The sequence below is a fragment of the Nyctereutes procyonoides genome, unplaced genomic scaffold (genome assembly GCF_905146905.1).
Source record: "Nyctereutes procyonoides isolate TBG_1078 unplaced genomic scaffold, NYPRO_anot_genome, whole genome shotgun sequence".
In the NCBI taxonomy this organism is placed as follows: Eukaryota; Metazoa; Chordata; class Mammalia; order Carnivora; family Canidae; genus Nyctereutes; species Nyctereutes procyonoides.
Window position 1 is genome coordinate 1,713,630 of NW_026575042.1, and position 26,289 is coordinate 1,739,918.

The 26,289-nt window shown below is 53.2% G+C and overlaps 1 protein-coding gene and 1 pseudogene across 1 annotated transcript in view; both read left to right on the forward strand.

Moving 5' to 3' along the window:
* Positions 1 to 26,030, forward strand: part of PYGB (glycogen phosphorylase B) — a 59,529-nt gene extending 33,499 nt beyond the window's left edge. Inside the window, exons 5-20 of the mRNA XM_055320877.1 lie at positions 3,470 to 3,601; positions 5,436 to 5,547; positions 5,926 to 6,008; positions 7,151 to 7,294; positions 7,875 to 7,967; positions 9,129 to 9,275; positions 10,517 to 10,680; positions 11,546 to 11,660; positions 12,634 to 12,735; positions 13,447 to 13,594; positions 16,887 to 16,945; positions 18,428 to 18,569; positions 20,542 to 20,749; positions 22,078 to 22,212; positions 23,426 to 23,492; positions 24,815 to 26,030. Coding sequence (XP_055176852.1) covers positions 3,470 to 3,601; positions 5,436 to 5,547; positions 5,926 to 6,008; positions 7,151 to 7,294; positions 7,875 to 7,967; positions 9,129 to 9,275; positions 10,517 to 10,680; positions 11,546 to 11,660; positions 12,634 to 12,735; positions 13,447 to 13,594; positions 16,887 to 16,945; positions 18,428 to 18,569; positions 20,542 to 20,749; positions 22,078 to 22,212; positions 23,426 to 23,492; positions 24,815 to 24,967 — 2,004 coding nt within the window. The 3' untranslated portion in view covers positions 24,968 to 26,030. The remainder of the gene's footprint in view (positions 1 to 3,469; positions 3,602 to 5,435; positions 5,548 to 5,925; positions 6,009 to 7,150; positions 7,295 to 7,874; positions 7,968 to 9,128; positions 9,276 to 10,516; positions 10,681 to 11,545; positions 11,661 to 12,633; positions 12,736 to 13,446; positions 13,595 to 16,886; positions 16,946 to 18,427; positions 18,570 to 20,541; positions 20,750 to 22,077; positions 22,213 to 23,425; positions 23,493 to 24,814) is intronic.
* On the forward strand, positions 8,372 to 8,500 carry LOC129507410 (U4 spliceosomal RNA; annotated as a pseudogene).
* Positions 26,031 to 26,289: the final 259 nt, after the last annotated feature.

Sequence of the window (26,289 nt, forward strand, 5' to 3'; positions counted from 1 at the left end):
AACCTTAAAGAGAACTTCACTTTTCCTCCTGGTACATTCTGTATAATTTAATGCACAGTTTCTTATGTGTGTGTGTGTGTCTATCAGAGGTACCCCAGCCCTTTGTACACCTACCTGTGCTTTGACCCATTCAAGCTCTTTACAGTTGGTGCAATGTGTATTCTTTAGACAGAAACTCTGAGGCCCATCCTTTCTTATTTGATGTTATGGTTATAGGTAGGAAGGTTTTTTTGTGTGTTGTCTTTTGCTTGCAGACATTTCTTTCTTCTGGTGTTCTCATTCCTGTACCTCTTATCATCTTGCATAACAGCTTAAAGACAGTTGTGGGATGATAGATGAGTTATAAACTCACCCTCCTCCCACCCAGGTCTCATGGGAGCTGGTCAGTTGTTTTTTTTTTTTTTTTTTTAAGATTTTATTTATTTATGCATGAGAGACATAGAAAGAGAGAGAGAGAGGCAGAAACACAGGCAGAGGGAGAAGCAGGCTCCATGCAGGGAGCCCAACCTGGGACTCGATCCTGGGATTTCCAAGATCCCACCCTGGACCTAAAGCAGCGCTAAACTGCTGAGCCACCGGGGCTGCCTTAGCTGGTCAGTTTTTAATTGAGTTTAGCTACAGCAGAATTAAATTTGGGCAGTGGTCAGACAGCAGTGTTGTTTGTCAGGGGGGCAGAGATGGGGGTCCAGAGAGAAGACCCCACCACCACCTTTTATATTTGAGGAGATGCTGCTTCTGCAAACAACTCATGGAATTACTCTGCAGGAAATGGCCATGCTTTGTGTTGGAGAATCACACTAGTGTACAAGGACGTGGTGCCAGATCAGAAGACACAGGGGTGGTCCCGTGATGAATAGCTGCCTGCACCAGGCAGAAAAGCCCAGCCAGGAGTATGATAGACATATGTGGAAGCAATAACCTCAGCCACGTCACAAACTACAACCAAATATTTTTTTCTAAAGATATATGCATTATTTATTCATGAGAGACATAGACTGAGAGAGAGAGGCAGAGACATAGGCAGAGGGAGAAGCAGGCTCCTCGCAGGGAGCCCAATACGGAACTCGATCGCGGATCCCGGGATCACGACCTGAGCCGAAGGCGGGCGCCCAACCGCTGAGCCACCCAGGTGTCCCCAAATATTCTTCTTGACTTTTTACTTCTGTGTAAGAACCATTAAAAAAAAAAAAACAGGGTGGTTTTGTTTTGTTTTGTTTTGTTTTAAACCAAACCAGGATGCCTGGCTGGCTTAGTCTCAGAGCATGCAACTCTTGATCTTAGGATCATGAGTTCAAACCCTGCATTGGGCATAGGGCTTACTATAAAATAAATAAATAAATAAATAAATAAATAAATAAATAAATAAATAAATAAATAAATAAATAAAAATATTTAAAAAAGAAAACTGTCAAAGTAACATACAGGCACACCTTGTTCTATTGCCCTTCAATTTATTATGCTTCACACATAACCGCTTTTTACAAATTAAAAGATTGTGGCAACTCTACATCAAGCAAGTCTGTTAATCCCATAATTCCAACAGCATTTGCTCACTTTATGTCTCTTTCATGTTTTGGTAGTTCTCACAACATTGCAAACTTTATTGTTACATTATTCTGATGATCTGTGATTGGTGATTACAACTTGCTGAAAGCTCAGATGATGGTTAGCATTTTTTAGCAGTATTTCTTAATTAAGGTATGTGGATTGTTTTTTAGGACCTAATGCTATTGCACACTTAATAGACTACGGTGTAGTGTAAACATAGCTTTCATATGCATTGGGAAACCAAAAAATTCATTTGACTCTCTTTATTGCTGTATTCACTTTATTATTGTGGTGGTTTGGAGCCAAACCTGCAGTATCTTCAAGGTATGCCTGTATATAAGGTTGCTTGTTAAATTTGAAAAAGAAAGGGGCACCTGGGTGGCTCAGTCATTTAGTGTCTGACTCTTGGTTTTGCTTTGGCTAAGGTCATGATCTCAGGGTTGTGAGATTGAGCCCCATGGTGGGTTCCACTGTGTACCCAGAGTCTGCTTAGGATTCTCTTCCCTCTGCCCCTTCCCCAAATGTTTGTGTGCACTTTCTTTCCCTCTCTAAAATAAATAAATCTTTCTTAAAATTTTGAAGAAGAAAGACTCTTGTTTAAATTTTAATTTATAATTCTTTATTCACTGCTTACCAAATTTCTTTATTCCATTGCAACCCCACCAAATTCTTCTACTCAAGGATGGTTAGAGTCCATGGGGCTACTTTTAGCTTTATTTGCGAGGTTCTTTTTTGTGTATTTACTGATTTTGGATGCTACTGGGTGCAGGCTTTGAAAAATAAAGTACTTTAAGGAAGGCCTAGCAGAAAAGCAGTGTCTTCCAGTGATGTATCCTGGCATTCCTGCTGCATAGGCAGCCTTGCCCCTAGTGCCCACTCATTTGTGGTGTCCTTCTCCAAGCAGTAGGGTACCAGCGATTCTTTTTGTTTTTTTGTTTTTGTTTTTGTTTTTAATAACAGCTTTATTGAGATATGAAGTGGCTTTTAATATATTTACAAAGTTGGGCATCTGTCACCACTGTCTATTTCCAGAACATTTTCTTTTTTTTTTTTCTTTTTCTTTTTTTAAAGATTTTACTTATTTGACAGAGCGCACAAGCAGGGGGAGCAGCAGAGGGAGAGAGAGAAGCAGGGAGCCTGATGTGGGGCTCGATCCCAGGGACCCTGGGGTCTTGACCTGAGCCAAAGGCCGTCCTTCATAGACTGAGCCACCCAGGTACCCCTCCAAAACATTTCTCAAAAAGAAATCTAGCGTGGATTTGCAGGCACACCCTAGCGCCTGACAACCATTAATCTACCTGCTGTCTCTATGCATTTGGCTGTCCTAGACATTTCCTGTGAATGGAACCATACACTATGGGGGCATCTTTGACTCAACATGTATGCAAGTTTCACCCATGTTGCAGTACACAGCAGGGCTTCATTCCTTTTTATTGTCAAATTCGGGTGATTCTTTTTTTTTTTTTTTAATTTTTATTTATTTATGATAGTCACAGAGAGAGAGAGAGAGGCAGAGACATAGGCAGAGGGAGAAGCAGGCTCCATGCACTGGGAGCCCGACGTGGGATTCGATCCCGGGTCTCCAGGATCGCGCCCTGGGCCAAAGGCAGGCGCTAAACCGCTGCGCCACCCAGGGATCCCAATTCGGGTGATTCTTAATGTCTTTGTACTTTAAAGCATTTTTCTGACTTTTATCTAAGTTAGTTTCTTTAATAATCCAACATGTTAATTTGTGAACATGAGGCCTTGACTAGAACTGGAAATCTTTGCCTTGTAGATAGGCTGTAGTTTATTTCCATGTCAGGCAGCATCGTCTCAACAGTTTGGTCAGTGTGGGCTGAGGATGGGGGCAGCCCGGCACCCAGGACTGTCTCCCCCTGCTGCCTTGCAAGAGCTCCCCTCACTGCTGGCCCCTTTGCAGGTGGAGGAGGCAGATGATTGGCTGCGCTATGGCAACCCCTGGGAGAAGGCACGGCCGGAGTACATGCTTCCTGTGCACTTCTACGGGAGAGTGGAGCACACCCCCGAGGGTGTCAGGTGGCTAGACACGCAGGTATCCACCCTGGGCATCCCTGGGGCGGTGTGGGGCTAAGTGAGGTGACTGCCATGTTTCATTGTCACACCGGGTTCCCTTTAAGAGTGGGAGGTGTGCTCTTTCCCCAGAGAACCTGACTCAAGGTAAAAGCCTGGGAGGTTTTGTCCTCATACTCCCGATTCTTAAGCATTGCCAGGAGCTTCCCAGTGAGAAAGGCTCCGTGTGAAGCCACGGTCTTTGTATTTTAAGAGACTTGTTTTGGAGTTGAGACCAGCAGTTGTTAAATGGCCAGCAGGACAGTGTTGTGACAGGGGCAGGGCACTGATTCCCTGGGGGACATGGCTGGCCCCCCAGCATCTCCAGAGAGCAAGCACTTGATAAGTGTGCTGACCTCCCACCACAGGCCATAATAGTGTCTCCAGGGTTAAAGCCCTGGGCAGTGTGGGTGAGCAGGGTGGATGTCCCAAAACGGGGCACAGGCACTGCCAAGGGGCCCAGGGCAAGAGCATGGAGAGTCCAGTCCAGGCTCTAGGATGGCAGGTAGTTCACATCTGGGTGGTCTTAGGGGTCTAAGGGAGGTCGCTGGAGAGCCTTCATGAGGCAGGTAGCTGTAATGAACAGTTCAGTTGTCTAGATGTGAGGAGGTGAGCCTGGGAGACCAGGGAAGTCCCAGGCAGGCAAAAGTGAATCATCTAGATTTTCTGCAGCATAAGTTTTAAACAGAGTGCATAGGCTAAAGCTGTCCAGAACCATATTATGTAGGCCTAACATGCCATGATAACTTGTATTTAATTTGAAAGACCAGAGAAGGGGTCAGTTATCCCAGAGCATGTGCTTGTAGAAGACGAGCATATCAGTGTACATAGGGAGGTGTAGAGACCATTGGGGTACTTCAGAAAGAGTATGGCGGAGGCCTTCACCTGGAGGGCTTTTGGCCTTGGAGAGTGAAAGAGAGGTGGTTAGGGATGCTTTGCAGGGCTTGTCACTGGCTTGGACAAGGCTGTGGGGAGCCAAGGACGGGAAGGGAAAGGTAATACTGAGGCTCTAGTGATGCTATCATGCAGTTCTTTTGGCTGTCAGAGTGGATTTCATCTCACAAAGCCACATAGTTGAACCCATATGAGCCCCCACGAGTGTGAGAAGCCCCATCGAGTTGTCTGAGGGTTGGAAGTGACCTTGAGGCTTGTACGTGTCTTCCTGTGCTTGGTAAGAGGAAAGCAGATACTTGTGGACAGAGGGGAGGCAGGAGGGGCCAAGGCAGGCTCTGTGGGTGGAGAGTAAGCTCTTCCTTTTCTGTTGTAAGTGCAGTGTGTGCTGGTTTGGTTTCTCTGAGGGTTAGAAGTCAAGGCCTCCAACAGTAGGAGCCTTATGCAGATGTTGAGAAATGGAGTCAGGAATAGAAGCCGTCTGTGGAGAAGTTGGTTGAGTCCTAAAATTACAAGCAGGGCCTAGCAAGAGGAGGCTGGTGTGGAGAGCAGAGGACAGGGCCCAGGAGGTGCGGCTACTGACAGGGCCTGAATAAGGCTGACACAGTGGCTCCTTAAGCAGCTAAGGGGAAAGAATTCTTAAATCAGTGCCAGTGTTGAAGGAGGTGAGTCGGAGAAGACCCATGCGACCTCACGAGTGTGGTTAGGGCCCTTCCCCCGGGGCCTGGGATGCTGATGGGCTGGGCCATGGCTGATACAGGTGAGTTGCAGGGCTTTGGGGCAGTGGGAGAAGAGCCAGAGTGTGGGTAGGTGGGCCATCGGCAGGGAGCAAAGCGCCACTGGGGGGTGAGGAAGCTGGGGACCAAGGACTGTGGACCAGAGACTGTGTCTCTGGCTGACCGGACTGCCCCTCTTTCCTTGGCCAGGTGGTGCTGGCCATGCCCTACGACACCCCAGTGCCGGGTTACAGGAACAACACCGTCAACACCATGAGGCTGTGGTCTGCCAAGGCGCCCAACGACTTTAAGCTCCATGACTGTGTGTTCTTCCCCTCTTGCTCTCTTTCGCGTGGCTTCTCCCAAACCTGCCCTGTGCAGCTTTTGTCCTGTCTGCACTGTCACTGCTGTGGAGATCATGAGGCTCCCGCAGCAGAGGGTGGAGGGTGGAGGGTGGGCTCCTCAGGGAGGGCCCATAGGCATGGCCAGCGCTCGTGGGACCTGGGCCTTCAGGAAAGAACAAGGGGTCTGGAGTCCCACAGGGTATATGAGGGCGCAGTGGAACCGTGGCTCTGCTACACCTCCTGCTCGGGGATGCCCCTCACACAGCTCAGGGGAGGGAGGGAGAAACTGTAGGCACAGGGATCACTGGGAGCCAGAAGGTAGCACCTGGGTCCTGATCTCATCGTCTTGCTCATAGTTAACGTGGGTGGCTACATCGAGGCGGTCCTGGACAGGAACCTGGCTGAGAACATCTCCAGAGTCCTGTATCCAAATGATAACGTGAGTAGCTCATGAGGTTGGTTCTCATCTGCTAGGGAAGTGTGCTGGGGGGACTGGGGCTCTCTAGAAGGGCCACATTTATCAGCTGAGACCACATAAGTGGCCACCAGCAGCCCTCGAGTGGCTCTGTGGAGTGAGGGCAGCACCGCATGCTTGATGAAGCCTCGTAAGTCCAGGTGTGCCTGTTAGCATCTCCCCTTAGCCCTCTCCCTAAGGGGCTGCCTCGGGGGGGTCTTGGCCTCTTCTCACGGCCCTATATGCAGCCACACCTGAGAGCTGGTCTCAGCTGACTCCATACGAGGCCACGTGCAGGGTGACATGTGGGGAATGTGAGCTCATCAGACCTCACATGCGGCTGGTTTCTGCTGTCTGGGCACCTGAGGCCACTTCCCCAAGAGTTGGGTGATCCATATCTCAAGTGGAGACAGCAGTCCCTATTTTTCAGTGATGCCCCGAGACATACACCAGTCATATGGTTTGAAAAGCTTTTAGTATGTGTCACTACCCACTAGATGAAGTCACAACCGCAAGCTCCATTGCCACCAAATTCAGTGTCTGCTGGCTTTGTTGTTGCCAGACAAGAGCCCTGGAATTTGCCTTAGTGGGTTGTGTGTTTTCTATTTAATCAGAGTAATATGAACATAATAGTCGCAAAGTGCATTGGTGGTAAAAGCTTACGACCAAACGTACCCCATCCTCCCCTCCTCCACCAAGATTTCAAAGGAGATTCAAAAGCTTCTGGTGCAAGACCTCTTAATAATACTGACTCTTTGGAGCTTGTGCTTCTGAGTGGCCCTGGCTATTGAGGATTGAGACCTGCCTGCCTGGTGTGCTCACACAGCGCAGAGTGACCCTTTGTTGGCTGCCTCCCTGTCTGAAGATCACATGTAGGTTAGGCCATCGTGACCTTCTGTCTGTGCCCCTGAGCTGCAGGGTACCTGACTTTGGGCGTGGGATGATGTGGATGGAGGTGTCAGCACCATGCAGCACTCAAGGGCTTCTCCTCATGCACACATGCATCTCTGCAGTCCCTGGAGCAGGATTCCTCAACCTAGTGCCCTTCCTGGGTCTTCAGAGGGCCCTTGAGGGCCTCTGGTGGCCCGCTGACTATTGTTGGTGTCAGCGCTGTCCCATTTCCACAGTTCTTCGAGGGGAAGGAGCTCCGCCTGAAGCAGGAGTACTTTGTGGTGGCTGCTACCCTTCAGGATATCATTCGCCGCTTTAAGTCCTCCAAGTTCGGCTGCCGGGACCCAGTGAGAACCTGTTTTGAGACATTCCCGGACAAGGTTGGTTTGGTGATGGGTCTTGAACCCAGTACGGAAGGACAGGCTGTTCCTATGCTCAATTTCTTCCTCAAGGCTGGGACTTAGGTAGGCAGGGGATGCACAGGACAGCAGCCCCCCTTATCCTGGTCTCCTTGTTGTCAGGCCTGGGCCCCTCCTCCCTGACCAGGGCCATACAAGGCACCTTTAGGAGCAGCCAGGGATACTGTAAAAGGCTCCCGCTGGCAAAGCATGATGCATTTGGCAGGCTGGGCTCAGTGATTTTAAACAAAGCCTAGGTGAGAGGAACATTCTGGGTCATGGAGAGCTGTGGGGAGCATGAGGAGGGCCTTGGGGGTGGGCTGAAGGTCTTGTTGCAGGCCTGCCCTTGGGGTCTTTCTGGTCCTTCCCTGTAGCCTCTCTGGCCCTGTTGCACTCCGTGCTTCTTGGCTGGTTGTCGTGCTGGATTCAGTACCTGTGCCATGGTTTCATCTCCCTGTTGTTGGCCCTATAGACCAGGCTCCTCAGGGGTGGGCGGCTGCTGACCACTGTGGCCACCCATGCAGGCAAGGGGATTGAGGAGGACTGCCCTATTACACTGCAGGTTGCCATCCAGCTGAACGACACGCACCCAGCCCTTGCCATCCCGGAGCTTATGAGGATACTGGTGGATGTGGAGAAAGTGGACTGGGACAAGGTGAGCACTGAAGACAAGGCTGGGACCATGGGGTGAAGGTGTCCCCACAATGATGGGCGTATGTGATGACACTCTCCCTGCCAGAGCTGGACATAGGGAGTGATGGTATTCCTCACGGACCTGGGCACAACATGGGTGACAATGTCCACCCACTAGACCTGGGCACATGGGGTGACGGTGTCCCCTTCACCTTTGATCCTGTCCCAATATAGTGGTGAGTACTGAGCTGGCTCTAGGATAATGAGGAAGGCCTTTCCTGTGTGGCCTGGGGAGAAAGGGACATTTTCCCTGAGAAGATGGGGCTCCAGTGGACCAGGACATAGTACGTGGGGCATGGTGCAAAGGCACAGAAGAGCAGTTTTCTGGAAGACAGAAAAGGATTCTGACACTTCCTAGAGCTTCTCAGCTTTGTGCAGTGGCAGTATTGTAGCCAATGAGGTTTATCTGAGGCACGATTATTGCTAATTGAAAACTTCTTAGAGCTTCTCACATACATTTTCTCATCTTAGAATTGTGGCAAAACCTCCAGAAGTATTAAGTGTAAATAAACATGTTGTTTACATTTTTATAAGTGCATTCTCCTGACTTATTTGGTCCTAGATACTAGTGTAGCAACATTTTCTTGATGTAGTGTAAACCAACCTGTAGAACTGTGAAACAAGTTTCATGTCATTTTGTAGAATTCAGAGTCCCTCTCTGGTTTGGGGTGCACTTCCAAGGGGTGCTGGGCAGCCCTACCATGGTCCTGTCCGCTCCTGGACAGTGAAGGGGCATTACAGTTTCCCAGTGTTCTTGGACTGGGTGTGAGATCAGTTTGGTGGGAATAAAGTAGAAAACTGTTTGGTGCTCAATAAAAAATGGTTTATAGAAGAAAGTGAATGATGCCAGGTGGTGAGGTAAGTGTTACTCATTTATGTGTGTGCTCTGTCAGGAAATAGAGCATACGTAGTCATGTCAGGAATGCGAAAGGCATGGGGCTCACTTGTAGGCTTCGAGAAGGTTCTAGACAGGCCCCCGAGGACAGAGACATGCAGCTGGCTGGGCCCCTTTCTGGTGGGATCTGAACATCTCCCTTTGATCCTGGACTTGCCCCTTGCCTAGGCAGCTGGTAGAAAAACTGTTTCTAAAGAAAACACGTTGGAATGTTCTGGAATGTTGTAGGCCTGGGAGATCACAAAGAAGACCTGTGCATACACCAACCACACTGTGTTACCTGAGGCCTTGGAGCGCTGGCCTGTGTCCATGTTTGAGAACCTCCTGCCACGGCACCTGGAGATCATCTATGCCATCAACCAGAGACATCTGGATGTGAGCATCAAGGGTGCAGGTGGCAGCTTGGGGGTGCTGCCCCTCAGATGACCCCTCCTGTCGTTGAGGGTGGAGATGGTGGGATGTACCTGCACCTGGCAGAAGTGGAGGGTCCTCCCGTCCCCCACATGGGGTCATCTGACCTGGGACACATGCCGTAATAGCCTCTGCCCAGCAGAGGACTTTGGAGTCCCAGGGCAGTCGCTTGGCAGAGCTGATGGCTTGTCCCCACACCTAGACCCCTGCAGTGTATGTGGGAGTTGTGGATTCAAGTCTTTTTAAAATGTTACCATTCCTGAGTGGGGCCTCACATGTATCTTTTCCTGAAATGCCTTTGTCCTAGGACATCATAGTGGCATTTGGGTGATTTGGAAACAAAGCAGCATCTGTTTTATCTCTGTTGCCTGGAGACAGCAGAATGGTACAAGAATAGGGCAGCTTAGGGGCAGCCCCCGTGGCGCAGCGGTTTAGCGCTGCCTGCAGCCCAGGGCGTGATCCTGGAGACCCTGGATCGAGTCCCACGTCAGGCTCTCTGTGTGATGCCTGCTTCTCTCTGCCTGTGTCTCTGCCCCTCTCTCTCTGTCTCTATGAATAAATAAATAAAATCTTTAAAAAAGAAAAAGAAAAGGGTAGTTTAGAATCCTGATGTGTTGTAGTTCAGTTTTTTGTTTTTTGTGTTTTTAAAGATTTTTTAATTACGGGAGAGAGCAAGCAGGGGCATGAGTGAGGGGAGGGACAGAGGTAGAGGGAGAAGCAGATTCCTTGCTGAGCAGGGACCTGATGTGAGGCTTGATCCTGGGACCCTGGGATCATGACCTAAGCTGAGCACAGACCCTTCACTGACAGAGCCACCCAGGAGCCCTTGTAGTTGAGTTTTTTTCACCTTTTGGTAAAAAAAAAGTAGCTGTTCACAACTGGTCAGGCTGTGGTTAAACCCTGCCTAGGCCAGGAGGGCAGCACTCTTGTCTTTTCCTTGTGAGTCACATGGCACACCTTAGCACCAAGGCCCTCTAACTGGCAGGACAGCTTTGCTGAGTCCAGTCCCCCAGTCGGCTCAGGCTCTTCCCTGGGTGGCGGCAGCAGGGAGGAGCTTCCTCCTGCACTCAGGGCTCTGAGAGGTGCATCCTGGGAGCTCCAATGCACATCTGGGGTGCAGCAGCCTCAGGATTTCCTTGGAGGAGGTGGAACCTGCCGCACGGGCCCGTGGGCCTCCTGCTCACAGCTCTCTGTCTTGGCAATAGCACGTGGCTGCCCTGTTCCCCGGGGATGTGGACCGCCTGCGGAGGATGTCTGTGATCGAGGAGGGGGACTGCAAGCGGATTAACATGGCCCACTTGTGTGTGATCGGGTCCCATGTGGTCAATGGCGTGGCAAGGATCCACTCAGAGATCGTGAAGCAGTCTGTGTGAGTGGGGCCAGTATTTGCCCTGAGCTTCCTTCCCAACCCCACATCTGCCTCTGGGGACTATTAGCTGCAGTGGCTGGGGCACAATTGCTCTGCTGCCCTCAGGGGCACTGACCGAACTGCGTAGGATGTATCAGTGGGTGCCTAGAGACACTGAGGCCGCCAGCTCAGCGGGTGATGTTGAGGTGTGGAGCCTTCTGTCACCAGTGCCCACCTCTGTTCTGTGTCCTCTCCCTCCATCACTGCTAGTCAGGTGCCAGAAGTGCCCCCTTCGGGACAAGGGCCCCATGCCTAGACAGCATGGAGGTTAGGGCAGGAAGAGCCAGGGCTCATCAGCGAGAGGAAGGAGGAATTCCCTACCCTTGCTTGGCGGGTTATAGTCTTGGAACTCCTTCCCTCCATCCTCGACCCAGACGTGTATGGAGCACCTCCGTGAGCACCAGGTAGATGCCAAGCAGCTCTGTCCATGTGGGGCTTCTGTGTTCCTAGTGCTCACCCAAGGGTTTTGTGTGTTTGAGTCTTTAATTCCCATGGCAAAGCTCTCAGTGGGGTGTGTCCCCAGTTACAGATGAGGAAACTAAACCCTGGTTCTCAGGCTCTGCAGCCTACACATGTCCAGTGTCATGGTCACTGTGGAAGATGGCCCGTCCATGCTGCCGCCACTGTGCTTATCGCCATGTGGCCAGGTGTGCAGTGCTTTGAATGTGCTGTGGGCCCACTGTCCTCAAAGCATGCGGTAATGCTAACTGCTCTGTGCCCTTTAGAAAACAGAAGCTTCATGATCTTCCAGGGGATTTCCTTATGTTCTCTTGCTCACCTTATTCAAAACACAGGGTTTGTGATCCTTGCCTGTTTCCTGTTTTAGCTTTAAGGATTTTTATGAGCTGGAGCCAGAGAAGTTCCAGAATAAGACCAATGGCATCACACCCCGACGGTGGCTGCTGCTGTGTAACCCGGGGCTGGCCGACACCATCGTGGAGGTGAGACCAGCTGCCTTTGAGTCTCCAGGCAGCTGTGGGCACAGGTAGCACCTCAGCTCTTGCCCATCACCAGCAGGTGCCAAGGGGACAGCGATCACTCCTTTATGTGTTGACCAGCAGTGGCTCTTGGCTGGGGACGTGTGGGGTCAGATTTGGGAGGCACTGGGCCAGGCTGGATGGTTAGTCAGTGACCCCAGGTGCTGTGCTGCCTTGAGAACACAGTGGGTGGCTGCAGGGTGGCGTCTGGAGAGAGACTGCCACAGGGATGCTGCCTGTCCTTGCTGTGTATGTCAGGGAAGGCGTCCCTGGGAAAGGAAACGGGATGGCACAGTGCAGATCCGAAGGGCTAACAGGAGGGAGCTGGGAGGACTGAATCTCTCCTTGTGTGGAGGGCTGTGGTCTAGGACCTGGAAGGCCAGCAGTGCTCGGGACCTGGTGAGGCAGGCAGGAGGAGGACAAGGCCTTGGAGATGACCAGGGCATTTGGAGGCCAGGAGTTTTCCTTATTATCCTAAACTAGCAACAGGGAGACTTAGCTGGGGACTTGATGAGAGGTGCATTTGGACCCACCACCCAATCAGGAAGTGGCTGGACGGTGCCGGCCTTGGGGTTGGGTGAGGAGCCACTGGCCCCCCGTGGTCCCTCATGTTTGTGGTGTGTCTGTGAAGGGGACAAGACAAGGGGTCTGCATGATTGTTGGGGATGTTTGAGCTTGACCAGACTGCAATGTCCTGGTTGGGAGCAGGCCCAGGTCTGATTGAGAGATACCCCCGGGTAGGGTGGCCTCTGGTGGTTGTGGCCATGGTGTGGAGGTGTTTCCTAACAGCCAGGTGTTGTAAGAGAGAAGCAGGCCTGGGGCCAAGCCAGAGCAGATCCAGGGAGGAAAGCAGAGATAGGCATGACAAAATGGGAAGACAGTCTCCAGGTGAGTCCCACAACAAGCAGAAACCATGTGTCCCTTTATGATCCTGCAGAAAATCGGGGAGGGTTTCCTGACTGATCTGAGCCAGCTGAAAAAGCTGCTGCCATTGGTTGATGACGAGGCACTCATCAGAGATGTGGCCAAGGTGAAGCAGGTAGGCCCAGTGTGGGACAGCAGTCCTGTATCACCTGGGTATCAGACCCGGGTGTCTACCAAGTCCACCTACCCCACTCAGTGCTCAGGTCACGAGGAGGCGGGCAGGCAGGTGCAGATCTTAGAGCGGCCCAAGCACACCGTTGCCTCACACCCTGCCGGAAATGCTCATCCACGGGAGGCACTCCGAGAGTCCAGCCCGTCCTGGCATCTCTGCACGCAGCATGCCAGTGGGTTGCACGAGAGCCTCTTCCCAGGGCAGCCAGCCTCGCAGCCAGACCAGCTGGGGCCCCTGGAGCCCTCCAAACCTGACAGGTGGCAGCCATGACCAAGAACGTGGCCTCTCCTGAGCCTGCCTCTCTGGCTGGGCTGCTACATGGTATCATGACCCAGAAATAGTCCCTCATCTGAGTCTTCACGCCCTGCCTGCCCCATGTGTGTCCCTTTAGACCACACTCACAACTCCCTTTCCTTCTGCTTTTATTACTCTTCTGCTTCTGTGCAGGTTTGCTTTTTGGTCTAGTTTCCCGTATATTTCTGCCGCTCCTGGTGTGCGCCCACATTCAGCCTCCCTGCCCGATCCCCCCATCCTCGGAAGGCCTTCAGGAGCTTTTGCTCTGCTTTGTGGCTGGATGAGGGACAGACATGTCCCCTTGGCCCTGACCTTGAGGACTCAGGGGGTTGGAGCATCCTTGTCCTTTCTTCTCCCCAGGAAAACAAGCTGAAGTTCTCTGCCTTCCTGGAGAAGGAATACAAGGTGAAAATCAACCCCTCGTCCATGTTCGACGTGCACGTGAAGAGGATCCATGAGTACAAGCGGCAGCTGCTGAACTGCCTGCACATCATCACACTGTACAACCGTGCGTGTCCCTGGGGTCACCCCACAGGGCTCAGGGGCTGGTTGATGTATTCAGTTTAGTGTTCAGTTCATGTTTAGTTGTTAGCTCTTAGACTTGTCTTGAGTTTTTTGGAAAGCTCTTACTTGCTAGAGACATTTAAAGTATGTTTACCAAAAGTGAAATAGGACATGTTACTTTATGCATGTACCTTAAACTATTTCAGCAGCATTCAGTTACAAGAGCAAATAGGAATCAAAGAGCCCCTACAAGTGAATATAAATATTCACTAGGTTTATAAATAGAATAAAGCTTTAGGGAAAAACTTTGATTTTAGAATTTTGTAATTTAACGCAGTGACTATCAATTTTGAGAACCAAAGGAACCACAAATGCTCTTTTCAAGATACAAAGCTCCTCTCAAGAACATCAGAGCTCCCATTATCCGTAAATAAGACTTGGTCAGGTGGAGGAAGCCGCTTCTGTGTGGACAGTTAAGTAACAGGATAGATAATGTTCCGGTTAAGTGTTTCTGATGCTCCTGCCTCCCTCCGTCCAGGAAAGGCCCCAGGTGAGGGCCCATCTGTGCACGTGGCTGAAGGAGGCACTTCACGATGCCTCCCTGGCCAGAAGTAGCAGTTCACAGAGGCCTTGTTTTGTTTTCTTTGCTATGGTTTTCTTTGGTGGTTGGGATTTTCTGCCTTTTCTTTTCCAGTTTCCCAGCAGTGTGCCTGGGCCTCTGTTGGAACCACCCTGTCAGTCCCCTGTCTGTGAGTGGCTGGGCACCCCTGCCCTCCCTCCCACGCAGTCCTAGGCTCTCTGTGTGGGCCTGTGGGCTTCTCTGTATGGGCCGCTTCTGGGTCCTGCAAGCCCCGCTCTTGTACCAGGCAGGCAGCTGGGGGCTTGTGCCGTTTCCACCCCGTCATCTGTGCTGCTGTCCCTGTCCCCAACTCCATCTCTGTCTCTTCTGTGGATGAACACATTCAGTGCTCACCACCAGTCCTTTTCGCAAAGCTGTTCTGTTTTGCCCTTCTGCTTGGATTTCCCTCTGGCTTACTCCAGCCGCTCGTGGGAACTGCACTCTGAGTTCTTGCTTATTCAGGACATGTAGGACAGTTTGCAGGTGACATACTAGGCTTCACTTTCTTTATTGGAACATCTTTTAGGTCTGTCCCTGCACTGTCCAGAGGGTGGGACATTGGCATGTCGTAGTGTCAAGTGCATGTGCTGACTCTCTGTGCCAGGTGTTGTGGGTCAGTTTTCCTGGATGCTCAGGGCATTCTGAATGCATTGGCTGAGGTCCTGTATTATTTCTAGGAAGGTTTCTTTCTTTCTTTCTTTCTTTCTTTCTTTCTTTCTTTCTTTCTTTCTTTCTCTTTCTTTTCTTCCTTTTATTTCTTTTCTTTCTTTTTTTTTTTTAAACAACAGATTCTCAATTTCTCAAAAAGGTTGAGTTAAGCATCGCAGTGGTGACTTCAACCTCAACTCGGCTTAGTACTGATGGAGGTAATCTGCTTAACAGTCTCAGATCAGTGGGTCACCTGTGGATCCTCATCTGAAAATGATCCCAAGTTTTAGGACCTTCACCACACGGAATTTTTCTTGTAGCAATTCTTAGAGTCTTGGTGGACATCAGAACTGGTCCTTCATTTTGAGATTCTTTTCCTTCGTGCTCTGATGAAGTCAACACATACCTATTACAAAGATTTTACATTGCAGCTGGTTAGAGTAATTCTAATTCGGTGAATTGGCCACCTTTGGTTCCCTGGGTGTCTTCCCAGTGGCTTCCTGCCCAACTTGTTCCCTGGGGAGAGTGAACGGCAGTGAGTGAGGAACAGGAGTTGGGCGTCTGAGGCTCTGCGGTAGTTGCAACCGCGTCTGCCTCAAAGAGCTCTAGGAAGGTTTCTTGAAGGGTATCTTAAACATTTGTTTGGTGCCACTATTTTGGTTTCCTCCTTCCCAGACTCCAGCGAGGTATGTGCTGGCTTCCTTCTACCTATCTTCTTCTTGTCTCTTGATTTCTCTCCAGACATTACCAAAGGTAATTTCCTTTTCTGCCATCTTGTCCGCTTTTCTTGTTTCCATCCTCTGTGTGTGTGTGTGTGCTTTAGTGTCTCCCTCTCGGCGTCTTTTCACCTCTGTGTCCTGCGGGTTCTCATTTCATGCACTGCCATTTCCTAGCCTCCTGGTATCTTGGTTGGACGCTGTGGACTCTTTGGAGCGGATGAGCTGATGGCCATCGCGGGCTGCAGATTCTTACAGGGAGGCCTGTTCCCCTTCTCGTCTATAGCCAAGCGGCAGATTCCTGTTACTGGCTGAATCTGCACCGCCCAGGGCTACCAGCAGGGGCTCCATGGAGCCCAGGGCAGCCACCGGCTTCCTCTGTCTCCCCAAGCCCAGGCTGGCAGGAGGCCGTCTGCCCTGACCCCTGACTTCTGGCCCCTAGGATGTTGGACCCTCCCAGCAGGTTTCCCTAGGGGAGAGGCCCAGGTGAGGTCTGCCTTCCTCTACCCCAGAACGCCGGCCGGCCTTGCTGACAGCTCCCCTGGGGGTTGGGTCCCAACATCCCACCCACCTTGGGAGTTTGTGTGTTTTTCTGAGTTTTGGTGAAAATGTAAGTTGTGTTTTGTTTTTTCCTCATTTCCCCATTGTTCGTCTGATTTCCGGAAGTGGGAAATTTCAGAACTAAGGGACAGCCATGTTCTTGGTAGGACCTGGAGTCTGTGGTTAGAGCTCAGCCATGATTCTCACTGCTCTGGTTGGCTCCTGACCTCTGGTGAATGCGCTGCAAAGTTGCCTCACCCCTCTTTGTAGACACCTCGGCACCTCTCCGTTATACACTGAGGGCCAGGGGCTTGTGCCCTGACCCTCTGGCTGCCCCCATGCAGGAGAGTTTCAGGGTCTCACTCATGCCCCTCAAGGGGTGGCGGTGCCAATTCTATGATCCCAGAGTCCCCTCTTTTCCAAGTATCCATCATGTGCAGAGGCCTTGACAGCCAGGGACTAGACCCAAGCCACCCTCCTGCTTTGTGCTGTTGTGGGAACAGAGGTACAGCTTTTCCTGTGAGTCTTTTGGAAGAGTTTGTTCCTGGGCTCCTCCCTCACCAAAGTGGGATATAAATGCAGAATCTAGGGGGCTTACATCCTTTTTGTAAGCAAGAGTTCCCAGCAGACACACAGGGGCCCGCTGGCTGTACCCTACCACCTGTATTGGGGTTGCTCTGACCCCCAACAGGAAGCTGATTGGCACACCACATCCCAGAGCAGGGCTTTGTCAGGCTTTAGTGCCTTATTTTAATCTCTCATTTGTCCTGCAGGAATAAAGAAGGACCCAGCCAAGGCCTTTGTGCCCAGGACCATCATGATTGGGGGCAAGGTGAGGTGATGTCCTCTTTGCTCCTTGCTTGGTATTTAACTTGAATGCACAAACCACCATGCTTTTTATCCTAACCTGAGTGCCAGTTCCCTGGTGGGCCGGACACTGCAATGGCTCAGAGCCAGCACACACATGGAACACCAGAGGTCCTTACTTCCCCAGGTGTGTTTGTGGACTGAGGTGACTCAGTGTCCATCAGCTCAGCAATAGGAGGGAGCTGCATGGGCCCCCTGCCTGCCAAGCACATGAAAGTGGGAGGTCTGCAGCCCCAGGGGGCTTGCTGGCCTTCCATCTGATAGGGCTGTGCCATTCCTTGCATAACCACCACTCTTCTGCACCTGTGCCTGCTCTTAGGCCCCAGCATGCTGCCCACTGACTGCCTTGCACTCGTGTGCTGAGTGGGCATAGATTGCTGGCTGCTCCATCAGCCAGATGTGCAGCTGCTGGGAGCTCAGCCTAGCTTTATTTCCTGTGTTCACAGTGGTGCATGCTTTTGGACATGCAATCGTGGAGTCCCAGTATGCTGCTGTGACTCCTTAGTGGGTCTCCTCTCCATGCTCTAGGGCCGGTATCCCCATCCTCTGCCACTTTTCCCCAAAAGCCTCAGCATCATCAGAGAACATGAGGACACTGTGGGGTGTTGCTAATTCATGGGCAGCTTGCTCCACCAGCTGAAGCACACATGAGGGTGGACAGGAGGTTTGAGCACCTGCCTGGGGCCAGCAGACGAGGGACACCTCCTTGGCTCCCAGCCCTCTCCCAGCGCTGGCCATTTCCTCAGCCCAGGGTGTGGGCTTTCCAGCAATTTTTAAAATATTCATTACTAAGATTTTTCAGCTTGGAGAAAAGTAGAAAGAATGGTAATAGTATCCATACACCTATCCCAGACCCCTTTGGGACCATTTAAGAGTTGGTTCCAGATGTAGTATCACCTGTAAATGCTTCACCCGTGTTCCCAATGATATTTTCCTCCCAAACCACCGCAGATACAGGCTCTTTCTACCACCACCACGATAGGGTCTTCACATGTAGATGGCAAAGTCCTAAGTATCTGGAGCAGTTTGTTTGACTCTGGACCCTGGCAAGGGCCTAAGCTGGCCACTGCTTGCTGTCTGGTGAATCTCATCATCGGGAGCTTCCCACATGCCTGCATCCTCTGTCTGCAACTGATTTGCTATGGAGGTTGGGTTGTGTGTCTTCCCCAGACACCTGTCTGGCATGTCCTAGTATGTTCCTTAGTTCCTGGTTTCTGAGAAGTGGGTAGTTCTACAAGTCCTCCTCCTTTGATCTCATTCCTAAAGAACTGACGAGTCAGAACAGGTTTGAGGCTGACAGGTTTCAGCACAGGCTGAGGTAGCACATGTGGTGGGTAGCCCCCGGCCCAGCATGACCACAGATCAGCACGGGCCCCGGGACCCTCTGAGGACCCTGTGCTGCCCTGAGCACAAGTGTGTTCATGCTAAATTTCCTGTCTGTGTCCAGGCGGCCCCCGGTTATCACATGGCAAAGATGATCATCAAGCTGGTCACATCCATCGGCAACGTAGTCAACCATGATCCTGTTGTGGGTGACAGGCTCAAAGTGATCTTCCTGGAGAACTACCGAGTGTCTTTGGCTGAGAAAGGTAGGCCCTGGGGGGCTGCATGAGACAGGAAAGCCCGCTCCTGCCTGAGTATGAAATGGGTGGTCATTGCTGGTCAGGCAGATGAATGCTGCCCTGGCCACCAGGCTCTTCTGGCCAGCGGTGACCTTGGTTCTAGCAGTGAAAGGCTTTGGGGGACCTCCCTGCCCATCACTAAGTGCAGAAAATGATTGTCCACCACGGACATCCTTTGTTTCTATCCTTCCTCACTTACTGTGACCTTGCTCCTCTCCTGTTCTCTGTTCCCCAGCATTCTTTCCTGCTCTTCCAGCTTGTTCTTGCTGGCAGGATATGCTTCCAGGGTGGGCCTCCTCCTCCCACCCCCTGAGGATGCTTCTGCTGTCAGCATCTGTGTGCTCTCAAGGGCCTTGCCAGCCTCCGATCTGGGCTGGCATCTGCCTCTTCCAAGGCAGCTGGGGCCTGGTGTCCCACCCCATGTTGAAAGTTTAGTCTGGGACTGTCCTTCAAGGGTGTTTGCTGCCATCTGGGGCAGTTCCTGCAGCCAAATATGCCTTGGAGTGTGACTGTCCTGAGCTGGACAGGGCTTTCTTGTGTTTTTTTTTTTTTTTTAATTTTTTTATTTATTTATGATAGTCACAGAGAGAGAAAGAGAGAGGCAGAGACATAGGCAGATGGAGAAGCATGCTCCATGCACCGGGAGCCCGATATGGGATTCGATCCCGGGTCTCCAGGATCGCGCCCTGGGCCAAAGGCAGGCGCCAAACCACTGCGCCACCCAGGGATCCCTGGACAGGGCTTTCTAAACTGGCCACTCCCTGAGGCCCTGGCAGGAACCTGGAAAACCTGAACCTGGAATCCTGGCTCAGAGCAGTAGGCACTTCTGTAACTCCCCAGCTGCTGTCCTTTGCACTGAATAACTCTCTCCCCTCTCAGGCCAGCTCGGCTGGGTCATCAGACGGTCTCTGGTCCCTCAGCTGTCACAGACCATACACGGCTCAGGGTCAGTACTGTGGTTCTTCACTGAGCTTCTGATGTACCTTACAGCCCTTTGCTTCCTGGAACTCCCCCCTCCTCGCTGTTCTCTGGGGCCAGCTGGCTCCTGGGCACCTTTAGAACCGGCCTTGGGGTTCCTGGTGTGGAGTCTCAGAGCCAGGGTCTGGATCCCCCAAGTGCTCCCCAGCTCTTGAACTTGCTGCAGCAGAGGGTCTGCTGTCACGTCAGCTCATGGGGGCTGGAGATGCCCGTATCTCCCTACCCTGGTCCTTGGCCTTGAACAAAGGCTGGACTCTGACCTTTGCTGACCCTGAGTGCCAGCCACTGGGCTGGGGAAGCCACATCAGCTCCATGGACACGAGGAGGACGTGGGGGCAGGGATGCCAAGGCAGAGTAGGACGATGCAGCTCTCCCAGTAGCCATACCTTGGAGCCACAGGGAGCCTAGCCTTGGGAGAAGCCTTAAGGCCCAGCATTTGGGTGGTCATCATGGCGGGCTCTGCCCAGTCTGAATACAGCATAGGGGGACTTGTGTGCGTGTGAAGACAAGGAAATCACCCCACTGTCCTACTTCTTTGGTTCTTTAAGAGTCTAGATTCTTAAGTGCCCTGAGGAGCCTTATGGGCTGATGGCAGGAGACAGAACTACTGATGGGGTAAAAGGGAATGATAACGCCCAAAGCCAGAACCACAGGTCCCTAGACGATGGTTGGGCCTGGTCCCTGGAAGCTTTCAGAACACAGGTCTTCTGCTACCTTGGGTCTTCTCAGGAGTCACCATCTTGGCTTCAGATGGCCCTGGATCAGGAACGGAAGCCCTTACAGGCCAGCAGGAGTGAGCTGCAGGGCTCAGGCCCATCCTGGAGTGGACAGGAGGTGGCGCCCGCTCTGGAAACACCAGCCATGGGCTGGAGGAGGGCATGTGGTATCCCTACACAATTCCCCTTGCTCTTGTGCTGTGAGCAGCCTGTGATGACGTACCTTCTCGTCCACCTGCTTGCAGTGATCCCCGCGGCAGACCTGTCACAGCAGATCTCCACTGCGGGCACCGAAGCCTCGGGCACAGGCAACATGAAGTTTATGCTCAATGGGGCCCTCACTATTGGCACCATGGATGGCGCCAACGTGGAGATGGCCGAGGAAGCCGGCACTGAGAACCTCTTCATCTTTGGCATGCGTGTGGAGGATGTCGAGGCCCTGGACCAGAAAGGGTGTGTGTCTTTCCCTCTGCCATTGAGGGCACAGCAGCATCCTGGGCACTGCTTGGCGCATGGGGGGTGGGAGTGGGGTGGAGCTGAGAGGGCTCTGGGAGGCAGGCCTGCACTTGCTGGGGGAGAGTCCCGCCTGGTGGATGGGTGGCTGTGGGCATGGTGGCCGAGCTTCCCCCGTCCAGAGCTCCCATGGGCTGTCCCAGGAGGCTGGCTTGGGCGGCAGCTGGCTGCTCTGTGCTGGTCTCCGCTGGCCTAGTCTGTGGGTTCAGAGAGAGTTTTTAAAAGGGCGGAAGACGCCAGTCTCTGGAGGGAAAGCCCTGAGCACTCTGGGCCAGTGTGGGGATTTGGGGCTGGCTTACTGCTGAGATTCTCTGGCCAGATTCTGTACAGTAACCCTATGGTCTTGGAATAATTTCAGGTTTACAGAAGAGTTGCAGAGATAGCACAGAGTTCTGTAGACCCTTCTGCTAATTCCCCTATTGCTTACATCTTCTAGAGTGGTGCATGGTCAGAATGAGCTCACCAATAGCGGTGCAGTGTCATTTATTAAAGTTCATGCTTCATTCACTGTTTCCCCACGAATATCCTTCTCTGTCCCAGGTTCGCATCCAGGGCACCCCCGTGTTTTGACGGCAGGTCTTCTGTCTCCTTTAGTCTCTGACACGTTCTCAGCCTTTCCTCATGTTTCATGACCTCCGATACTCTTGAGTCTGGCCCCAGCTTGATTCTGAGCAACAGTTGAAAAGACAGGATTGCCTAACTGCCTAAAAGTTCTCAGGGAAATTGGTGAGGCCTCAGGGACCAGCTGAGTGAAAACCCAAATGTCACCTAAAGTCACACTTGAGAGTGAGCCAGATGGCTCAGCCTGAGAGCAGCATACTCCCGCATGTGTCCTTTTCCACCTGCTTCTCATTTGGGCTCTCTGCCCTATCCCCTGTCCTGGGAACTCACATGCTTCCACCCCCCAGACTCCCTGATAGCCGTGGCCCTACAGGTGAACACCTGGTTTTGCTGGTCATTGTCATGGCGCCAAGAGGCAGGGTGGTGGCAGGGAGCAGGGTCAGAGGTAGAGATGGCGTGCAGCAGGCAGGTTCTCAGGCAGCCTGCCCCCGTCTTCCAGTAACCGCATTTCTGTGAGCCGGGAGCCCTGGGATTCAGTCTGCATGTCGGGCGCATTGCTGCCTCTTCAGGGCCCAGCAGTGCGTGTGGCCGGGCTGCCAGTGCAGGCCTCCCAGGCCTGGAGCCATCTGGGACCAGGGGTGCGTGCCCCATACAGGCACGCCGCCCCTGCCCGCAGAGGCTGACACCTGGCCCCCCCCTCCCTGCAGGTACAATGCCAGAGAGTACTATGAGCGCCTGCCCGAGCTGAGGCAGGCCCTGGACCAGATCAGCAGCGGCTTCTTCTCTCCCAAGGATCCACACTGCTTCAGGGATGTTGTCAACATGCTGCTGAACCACGACAGGTTCGTTCTTATGTCCCTCCCTACCGGCAGGTCACACAGGTGGGTCATCTTCCTGGTGGGTGGTAGGCTGTGCTTTAGGGGTGACCCCCGGCCTCCCAGCCCAGCCTCCCAGGCAGAGGCTCAGACCATTGACCTGGACCGACTCAGCCACAACCAGGGCCTGCAGGGGCCTCTGCAGGTGCTTAAAGCCTGGGGCACCCTGGCGGTAGGGATTGCCAGCTCATGGTCCACCCTCACCGGCACTGGTTGGCCCCCCAGAAGGGCATGGTGAGCAGAAGGTGGCTTCTCGTGGGGCTGGTGGAGGCAATTCTTCCTGAGCCCTCTCTTCCCCAGAGAAAACGGTGGTGTGGGCAGGATGCCCCAGAAACTTCTGGAAGGCGGTAGGGCAGGGGGTTGTGCTTCACAGTCCCAGCTGAGGCAGATGTTGGGCAGTGTGGCGCAAAGTGGTTAAAGTGGAATTACCCTGTGACACAAATTACAACGTAGTTAATGTTTTGTTACAATGTGTCTACACGTGGTTATAACGGCCCTGCAGGTCAGCAGTGCTGCCTGTCCTCCTTGACGGTTCTTTGCTCCACCCTGTTGGGAAGAGCTGAATCTGCTAAATGCTGAGAACTGACCTGTTCCACTCTCGGTTGCCTTTGGGTTGGTTTCCTCTGTTGCTCTTCAGTGAGGGCTGTGAGCAGGCGTCAGACCAAATGGCAGCCCCACACGTCACAGGGCTAGGAGTGTGACCCTGGCTCAGACTGTGATCATGGAAACATTGTTCATGGTTTCATGAATTGTCTGCATTTCCCTGTTCCTAAGTCCTACAGTTTTGTCCACCACATCCTCTCCCTATAGATCACCAGGTCTCGGCCCAGGTGGGCCCTGGGAACAGATGGCTGCTCAGAGCCTCGCTGTCATCCTGGGAGGTGGGGTCAGCAGGAGGCCTCTCCGCCTGTGCTGTTCAAAGGGACCCCAGCCCCCAGCCCCACCCCCGTCGCAAGGGGACGATGCATTGCTTACAATCCCTTCTTTAAAGAAACCGCTTACAACAAGGTTTTTATAGAACAGTATCCCCAGAAGTACTACTCATAGAGCTACTCTGCGGCCTGATAGACGCCATCATCCCGAGGTGTGGGAACTGGAGTGGCTGTAGTCTGGTGGCCCGTTAGCCAGTCTCTGGCTTGTTACCTACCGCGGTGGCCTAGTCTCCTATCTCCCGTTTCAGGTTCAAGGTGTTTGCAGATTATGAAGCATACGTGGCATGCCAGGCCCAGGTGGACCAGCTGTACCGGGTATGACTGTAGGGCCCCGGAGCTGGTGGGGCAGCCTAGCAGGGGAGCAATGGGCGACATCTCTGAGGTCCAGTCCTGGGAAGCCACAGTTCATCCTGTGGCCCAGGGCAGGGTGGCTGGGGGTTTGGCAGGCTGAGCTGCCTCGTGGACGCGGGCTGGCCAGGGCTGCTTCATCACTTCCTGCTCAGACTGCCTCAGTTGTCCCTCTGCTCAACCCCTGGGGCCAGGCTGCCATCCACGCTGGCATCTGCACAGCCAGTCACACCAGCACAGAAGGCAAGTGAGTGGGGCAGGAGTTTCCTTTGTGCGGACGGCAGAGGCAGCCCCAGCCCGTGGTCTGAGTTCCCCTGCAGCATCATCGGGAGGGTGGGGGGGTGGGTGCAGAGCCACGAAGACGTGTGTGCACAGAAAAACTGGTTTAACTGTGAGAATGCCCGCTTCCTAGAAGGGTGCAAGCTTCTGTGTTAAGTAGAGGGAGGGACACAGCCGTAAGGAGTAGCCTTTGTGAGGCCAGGCCGCCGCAACCAGCTCCCTGCTCCTTAGCGAGGTGGACAAGGGCCCCCCTCATCCATTTCTGTGTGGAGCATGTGCCAGCCTGTACCTGAGGGAGTGGGCACATCCATGTGGGGTCTCGTAGTCATAAGGGCCTGAGCCTGGGAGGTGAAGGAGGGTGTCCGTCCCTCATACCCACTGCCTCCCCTTCCTGGGGTTTTCTAGACACCCAGCCTGTGCGCCTCACCGGGGGTGGCAGTGGGAGAACTCTGGCTGTGCGCCGAGTTGTGAGTCAGATGGATTATTAACCAGGTTCTTGGATGAGGCCTGAGGGGTGTGTGTCCCTGATGCTACGGTCCTGGCCCCCCCACCCCACCCACAGGGAAGCTGCCTGCCCTTGAGGACCTGTCAAAGAACAGGGGATCCCGGGAAACCAAGTGACCAGGCAGGGCTCTGGGGGAGCCTTTGCTCCTGACATGGGCCTCAGCAGTCTGCCCTTTCCGGAAGGCTCATTTTAGTGCTGGCTCATTTGGGGGCGGGGGGGGGGGGGCGGTGGTGAGCTGTGGACGGGAGAGCCCCTGGATCCACTTGGTGTAGAGTACTTGCTTGCTGGTGTTTCTCACACCAGCCGTGCCCTGAGGTTGTGGCACATTTTGAGGCTCCTTGCCCCTCTATCTAGTCATTTGGTAGCTTTTCTGGTCAGCGAGGGGTTGATGGCCACTTCCCTTTGTTCATCAGGCTGCCTGGAGGCTGAGAGCTCATCCGGGAATAGTCCAGAAGGCTATCCTGTGTGGTGCCTGAGATCACTCAGCCTGTCCTTCCCTCTGCAGAACCCCAGGGAGTGGACCAAGAAGGTCATCAGGAACATCGCATGTTCGGGCAAGTTCTCCAGTGACCGGACCATCACGGAGTACGCCCGGGACATCTGGGGCGTGGAGCCCTCCGACCTGCAGATCCCACCCCCCAACCTCCCCAGGGATTAGGTCCCCCGGCCACCGCCTGCTTGTTGCAGGGTTGTTTCTGGAGAGCCTTGAGGATCGTGGTCGTGGCTTAGGGTGAGCCAGGAAGGAAGGGTGCAAGAAGTGAGATGCTCCCCAGTGTCCTGCAGGAAAGCAGAGCGCGCAGCCCCGGCTGGGGTGCCCCACAGCTATAGCTCACCTACCTGAGGAGGTGGGGAAGTGGGAGCCGCTGGCTGGGCTCCTCTGAGACCTTGCACGCACCTGCAGTGAGCTTGTTTTTAGCTTTGAGCCTCTGGATTCTGGGGTCTGGGCAGGCAGCTGTGGCCAAGCCCGGGGAGCTGGCCACAGCTGTGGCCTCCTGGTGTCTGCAGCTGCCGCATGGGTGCCCTGGCCCCGGGTTTCCAGACTGATAGATGGGGGGGGACACCCGCGTCTGGCATCTGGGGGTCCTTGGCTAGGACAAGGCTGGCTGATGCAACATTAGCTTGGTTTTGCTTTTCCAAGAGGAAAATCAACTTCATGGGAAAACGAAAATAGCTAAAACCTGTTTTTATTTTAGTAACTAAAGATTATACTTCTGAAGTTTTGTGCTTGAGAGACAATGCCGGGATGTTTTGCCCAGCCTGGGGCCCCGGGGGCTATGCCCCTGCCGTGTCCTGGGGGCTGCGTCTCCTGTCCTTCACTCCAGGCCAGCCTCCCTCGCCCGCCCTTTCTGCCAGCGTGCCTGCCATGGAAGGGACTGAGCAGGCCCAGAAGGGAGCCTGCTTTGTACTCTGCCTGGGTGGGGGCTGGTGGGGGCAGCTGCCCAGGGGAGAGCCAGGGGCAGCACTCCCCCAGCACCCTCCCACAGGCGCTGCCCTCACTCCGAGTTCTGACTGCTCACAGAATCGGCCCACAGACGACCTACTCACGTGCACGTCACCAGAGCTGCAGGTCTGCTGGGGAGGCCCGTGTTCAGCGGCTGTGGTCACCCCCCCACCCCCTCCTGTTGTCCTGTCTCTTGGGCTATGTGTGACCATCACTGTGCCACTTACTGTTACTGCCTTGTGTGAGTCACCGATTAAACCTTCCTGCCTGTGCTTGGCCAGCCTGGCCCATGTTCCATTCTGCGCCGTGGGCAGGGTGGGGGCTGGTGCCAGGCGCAGGCCTCAGAGCCTCCCTCGGAATGGCCTAGGCCCTGGGATTAAGGACGGACCAGGTTCTCCCACCCCGGCCGTGAGAGGAACGTGGAGTATGTGCCAGAACCACCAGCTCATGAAAGGAGCGTCAGATCTGCCATCAGGGTGTTAGCACTGTTGGTGCAGACTGCATTGCTGCTTTTGCATGTCTCTTGTCACCCACTCCTG